This window comes from Impatiens glandulifera, chromosome 6 (genome assembly GCF_907164915.1).
Source record: "Impatiens glandulifera chromosome 6, dImpGla2.1, whole genome shotgun sequence".
NCBI lineage: Eukaryota > Viridiplantae > Streptophyta > Magnoliopsida > Ericales > Balsaminaceae > Impatiens > Impatiens glandulifera.
Genome location: NC_061867.1, coordinates 38,395,101 through 38,401,378, shown reverse-complemented (window position 1 = coordinate 38,401,378; position 6,278 = coordinate 38,395,101). Strand labels below are relative to the sequence as shown.

At 32.6% G+C, this 6,278-nt stretch overlaps 1 protein-coding gene across 1 annotated transcript; it reads left to right on the top strand.

Moving 5' to 3' along the window:
- The first annotated feature begins 1,498 nt into the window (after nt 1-1,498).
- LOC124942004 (transcription factor bHLH47-like) lies at nt 1,499-5,130 on the top strand. Its single transcript, XM_047482410.1, has 5 exons — nt 1,499-1,600; nt 2,370-2,507; nt 3,547-3,665; nt 3,770-3,897; nt 4,532-5,130. The coding sequence occupies exons 2-5, from the start codon at nt 2,452-2,454 to the stop codon at nt 4,871-4,873; spliced, it is 645 nt and encodes a 214-aa protein (XP_047338366.1). The 5' UTR covers nt 1,499-1,600; nt 2,370-2,451; the 3' UTR covers nt 4,874-5,130.
- The last annotated feature ends 1,148 nt before the right edge of the window (nt 5,131-6,278 follow it).

The window sequence follows — 6,278 nt, the reverse complement described above, 5'->3', positions numbered from 1 at the left end:
AAAAAAAAAATATTGGTGGTTAAATGTGTGATTGAGATAGTTGGTTGGTCGAAGTGTGAAAGTGAGGTCATGAGATGAGAGATCAATTGGATTGATAGTTGGTTTTCTGAAGTGAGGGTAAATAGATCGCGAAAATGATATGAGATGATTGATGTACAAAATACTCGAAGTGAAGTCACTAGATTAGTACTAATATGTTCAATGGAGAACACAAATATTGATGTTAAATATATGAATGAATTTGTTGGTTTAACGAATAAGTGGGGGTAAAGAAGTTATTGATATGATGAAATGATTGGTTTGCCAAAAATGATGGTAAAAGGTGTTGGTACTCTTGAGATGGTTGAGTGTAGAAGTGAGGTCACAGATTAGTAATATGAGAGATTTATTAGGTAAAAAATGATATTGTTGGTTAACCGGGAAATGAGAGTAAAATGTCAAAGAGAAAGATGTCGGTTCTGATGAAAAAGTTAAATGAACGTGTTATTATCAAATTTGTTATCATTTTTTTTTATAAATAACGAAAACAACGATTATCGAGAGGAGGAATACAATCACTAGGCTGTCATAACTATTGAAACACTATCATGTTCAAACCATAGATATTGACGACGAAGAGGATAATGATGACGATCACAAAGATGCGAGTGTTATTTATTTCAACTTTGTAAATGTATTTTTTATGCCACGCAAGTTTACTATGCTAGTATAAAATTTGTACAAGCTCATTATTAAATATAGAAATATTTTTACTTTATTTTTATTAAATTTAAAATAATAAAATTTATAATAATGAAATTAACTAAAAATCTAAATATTTTTTTTTTCTAATTTAATAATTTTTTTTAAATTAAAAAATAATCAAATATTATTTTATTATTTTATAATTATATTAATAAATTGATTCACCAAATATACTAAAATAAATTTTATTTAAAAATAAATAAATAAATAATTTTATCATTATATATTTATATAAAAAAAATTAAATTTTTTAAAATTACCACTATTCAACTGGAAATTTGAGGGAATGACCCCACTGATAGGCCTAATAGCCGATAGTGTGGGCATAAATTTTAATAACGCTGATGACCCTTTTTTTTAATGACAATTATATCCTGGCGTAACGCAACTCTAATTGCGTGATGCAACTAAATTTTTTTTTTTTTTTAAATTTTTTTTCGTCTCGCGATTGCTTGACGCAATTGGGGTTGAGTGACACGATTGCGTGACGCAACTGGGCATTTCGTCAAAAAAAAAATTCATAATTAAAATTTTTTGAAAAATAAAAAAATAAAAAATTGAGGTTGCGTGACCCAACTAGGGCATTTTTGTCCAAAAACAGTAAAAGGGGTCACCAACTATTTTTTTTTTAAACTCTGCACCACTTTCCGCATTTAATACATTTTTTAGGGTCATCTCCTCAAATTTCTCCTAATGAACACATATAAATGAAAGTTTATTTAAATAATTAAAAAAAAAAAATCTATTACTGTTGCTACCATGCTCCCCTTCCTTCTTCTACACCTCCGCCACACGCCTCTCCCCTTCTCTACTGAGTGCCATCTCGAGCCATCTGACGCGTAAACTCTCAAGAAAGGTAAATTTCAAACTAGTATATTGCTTGCTAGCGTCTCTCCCAAACCCATTTCTTAATTATTCAATTTTGACTCCGTTGTCATTTAATCTCTTCCATCCGCCGGAGCGATTTTATCTGGATCCTCTCATTTCATCCATGTAATTTGTTCTCTGTTTGTTATGATTCGTCTTGCTTAGGTTTTTTCATGTGTTCTATGTATTAGGAAGCAGCTCTCTCTTTCTGTGTGTGCATAATTTATTGGGTCATGGTTCTGATTTTCTCCATGACATATAAGCGATGAACTGTAAATTTCTAGGGTTTGATTTATTTTTATGTTTTTCTGGACAATTCAGTCTTTCTCTATCTTGGGAACCATTTCCAAGTCAAGGCAAAAGGGAAGAAAAAGAAAAGTTGAAACAAAAATGAAGCAAGGACATCAGTCTTGATTAGGCATGAGATCTTAATCCTAAAAGTTGCTGCTTGTTTTGCGTCGTCTATAGATAGTCCTGGTGTATGTTTTCGTTCAATCTATGATTCATGTGAGTTCTAAGAAACTTAGGATGTTAATTTACGTGAAACATAATGTAAATATATAATTAGAGATCATGGATGGATTTAATAATTGATCTTAGGAAAATTGGGATTCTGTACTTGACAAGTAGGAAGGATGACTAATTATCAAAATTATGCTTCTTGATCCGGATCCATTTTCTTAAATTTATGTTGATTTTCTGCTGCATTTCATAATCTTGATCTGACTAATGATGACTTTTTTTTATTTGTTTAAAAGGCATGTTTCTCAGTTGCAATCTTTCTGCTTTTTGTTTATAAATTCATGGTATCAATATTTGGACCTGTATAAGAATTTGTGAATGGATTCGGAGTTGAGTGAAGAGGTCAGCGTACCAACAAAAGCATCCATAAATGAGTAAGTGCTTCTAACCCAATTCTTAGAACTGTACACTTAAGAAAGTATATTGGTCTATTTTATGTAGGCATAATATATGCTCCATTTTCAATACATGTTAATCATGTTTCCCCATCCTTTGAAAACAAAAGAGAAGCAAAAGCTCTTTGTTGGCATACATTTAATGCATCTATGGATCATCTGGTAAAATTTGTTTTACACAGTTCAAGGTTCTCGAATTCGACTGGTACTTGCATTCAACTAGTTGAAACAACTATTTAGTTCGAGCATGGCATACGCCGCATACCAATGCTATTTACAACAAAATAATGATTAGTGCATCATCTTTGTGAATAGATGAACTCTTGTATGAGATTTGAAGGCTCAGTAGTTTTGATGCCAAAGTTATCCTAGACTGAGGAGGATGTTGTCTTGAAATTAGTTTTCCCTGGCAAATCTGAATTAGGTGGTACTTGATAATGCATCTCTTAATCTAAATGATTCGCTAATTATGTTAAGCTTTTTTTACTATGGTTATTTAAAATCACTTAATTATTTTGATTCAACTAAAGAACAGCTAAAATTTAATCTAAATATCATAATTCAATAAGATATGGATTACTTAACTGAGTATACAACCTTTAACCAATGAGAATTAATCTGATGATGTCACTATAAGCTTAAAATATCAAAGAATTTAGATATTTTCATTCGGTATATTAACATTTATTTTTTAAGTCACTCATTAGGCACTTAAAATTCAGTATTTATCACTTCATTTTCAGTTTAATCGAGCGCACCTTATATCAACAAAGTATTCTTGCATTGCATTTATTTGAAAAACAATCAAATCATTGTTGAGATTTCAGATTTTCAGGGCAGAAGTGCTGCCTGATTCTTTTATGACTAAGAGATATTAAAATATTTCTTCCAGAATACTTTTAATTTTAAGAAGGCTTCTTCACCCTTTTCTTCCAGTTGACACTTTTGAAGATTTTAACTGAATCTTAGAATGACCAGATAAATAAGATTTGAATATGTAAGCTGTTATTGGATGCAGTTCTAAAATTGGCCAAAAGAATAAGGGAAAAGTTCCTAAAAGGGTTCACAAGTCTGAGAGGGAAAAAATGAAGAGGGAACATTTGAATGATCTATTCATCAATCTAGCTAATGCTCTGGGTAAACTCTTTTGTATACGTTTATTTTTCTTCTTTTTCCACTAGGAAGACCTATTATTTGTTGATGCAGTCCTGGAGTTTAAATCATCAAATATTCTACTGCAGGATTATCAGAGGCAAACAATGGGAAGGCCTCCATACTAGCGGAAACATCTCGAGTCTTGAAAGATGTGTACTCTATAGTTGATAATCTCAAACGAGAGAATGCAACCTTATTATCTGAATCTCAATATGTAAGTTGCACCTGACATATCAATAATTTTTATGAGACACTATGAGCCTATTTGGAAAATAATATTTTGTTGCAATGTGTCACAAATACTATCTATTAAAAATCGCCAATAACAATTGAAAGTGAAGTTTATTAGTTTGGTATGAGATTTTTGGATCGTGTCAGTTTATTGTTTTAATCATGTGTCAGTTTATTGTTTTAATCATGATTCAGATTATTGTGTATTTTGTTGGTTCATTTTGTATACAAATTAGTTTAAGAACTTGTTCGGTTTGAGTCTATGGGATTAAACTCGATTTATTTAAAAAAATGTTAAGGGGCGGTGTGATTTTGATAATAAAAGTATTTTTTTGGTAAAAAGATTTAAAATGTATTAATATATAATGATAAAATAATTTAATTTGTTTTAAAATAGTGGGTTTGAGTGATGTGATTGATTAGAGAATGGATGAAATTATGTTTTATTATGGTTGAATTTAAAAAAAAAATGAACAAGCTCTAAGTTTGTGTTTCAGATTATTGTTTGGATCATGATTAGATTATATTTCCAGAATATGACATGAAAAAAGGTTGGTAATAAAATAGCACTTTATTTATTTAATCTGATTCTGACTAATGTTTAAATATGATTGTAGATGACTGTGGAGAAAAGTGAACTGCTTGATGAGAAGTCTGCATTAGAAGCTCAGATTAGGAAGTTAAGAATTGAGTTAGAGGAGAGGATGACACAATCAAAACCAGACCTAAACAAACCTCCTCCTGAAGAACCGGCTACATGGTTTTCATCAGATCCTGCCTTGCAGTATGCACCATATATCAACTCCGTTTACATAATCCCCATGTGCTCTGATCTCCAAGCAAATATGGATCATAGTGGTGCTGCTCAGTTTGCAGCAAACTCACCATCTAATTTGGCTAAGCCACAGTCTAGATATCCTAACCCGGCTGATTCATGGCCATCCCAATTGGCTAAGTAGCTTCAACATGGGTAAGTCGTACAACAGCAGGGGCTAGGGCAGACCAACCCCTTGGGCAGCCCAATAACCCAATTTTATAAAAAAAAATATATATTCCTTTTTCTTTCTCTTTCTCTGTACAACATAACACTAAAGTCACAAAGCTAAATATATTTATTGTTGTAAATTTTTTAGTGTAACAAAATCAGGATGTAAATATAGTTTAACACTTATAAAAAATGTAAAATTGTGCCAAATTTTATATTTTAAACATGCTATATGATCTAGCTGGAATTTGGTAATTTACATATACAGGGGAGGATTTATGTAGGGTTGTATCAAACTTGGTAAAAAAAATATATATTATCTAATAAATTGTTATGCATCCAATTTTTTCAATATTGTTAAGTTTTCCATGTGGAGAGGGGCCACAGTAATGTCATGTTGTACATGCTTCAGTTATACACTCTTGTTCCATATCTTCTTGACTAAGATCATCTCGTTCATATGTGTGTCTCACATCCCATCATGTACTTCATTTATAACTCGTATAGTTTTGGATTGGTCGATGCACAATATATTTATGCCATCGAACGTTGTTATAGCATCCATGTCATAAGGACATAATTTGTGTTGTATTGTCACAATTCTCTCTTCTCCTTTTGACAATGAGCAGGATACTCACTATGCTCAAAGTATTTTTGGAACGACTTGAACCACGCTTTAGTAGCCAGTAGCCACCTGTAGCCACCTCTTTGTTGGTCACGATCTCTTATTGAAATCTCGTTTTTGCTTATGTCACATCTTCAACGGCTTAATCTTAATACCTTTTAGAATCTGAGTCATGGTCGTCAATATCACCAGTGCGTCGACAAATCAATTTTGATTCCTTAGGCCCTTCGGGGTATTTACACGTCTGGTTCGAAGATGAAACTCAAGAAAATTAAGATAAACAATCAGCAACCCTCTAACGAGAGGAAAAAGACTGCTACCTATTGTACTGGACCTTCGACCAGGCATTCGACTTTTGTCGAATCAGAACCAACCACCACTGCTATAATGAAATAGAGCCACTTTGAGGTTTCCTATGAAATGAGGCATGGAAGGGAGACACTACGAGGAAGTTCCGGGAGTTACGAAGGAAGCTTCGGTAGCATAAGACCATGCAAAAACATCTCTGTATTCAGCCAGAATAGAGGTAAGCGCTGTTTTTTTCTCGTCTTAAGATTGCCTCATGAGTCATCTTGGGGCTGTCCTCGCGAGATTGACATCAACCGCCTCTTCGCTAGCGCCCCGCTGATATGAGGTTTAGGTGTTTGATGTGCCAACACTCTCTACTATATGTTATTCTTTCTTTTATATCTTTCAACAGTCAATAAGAAAGAATAACATAGTATGCCGCGGAGAATCAAGCCACAAAACCTTG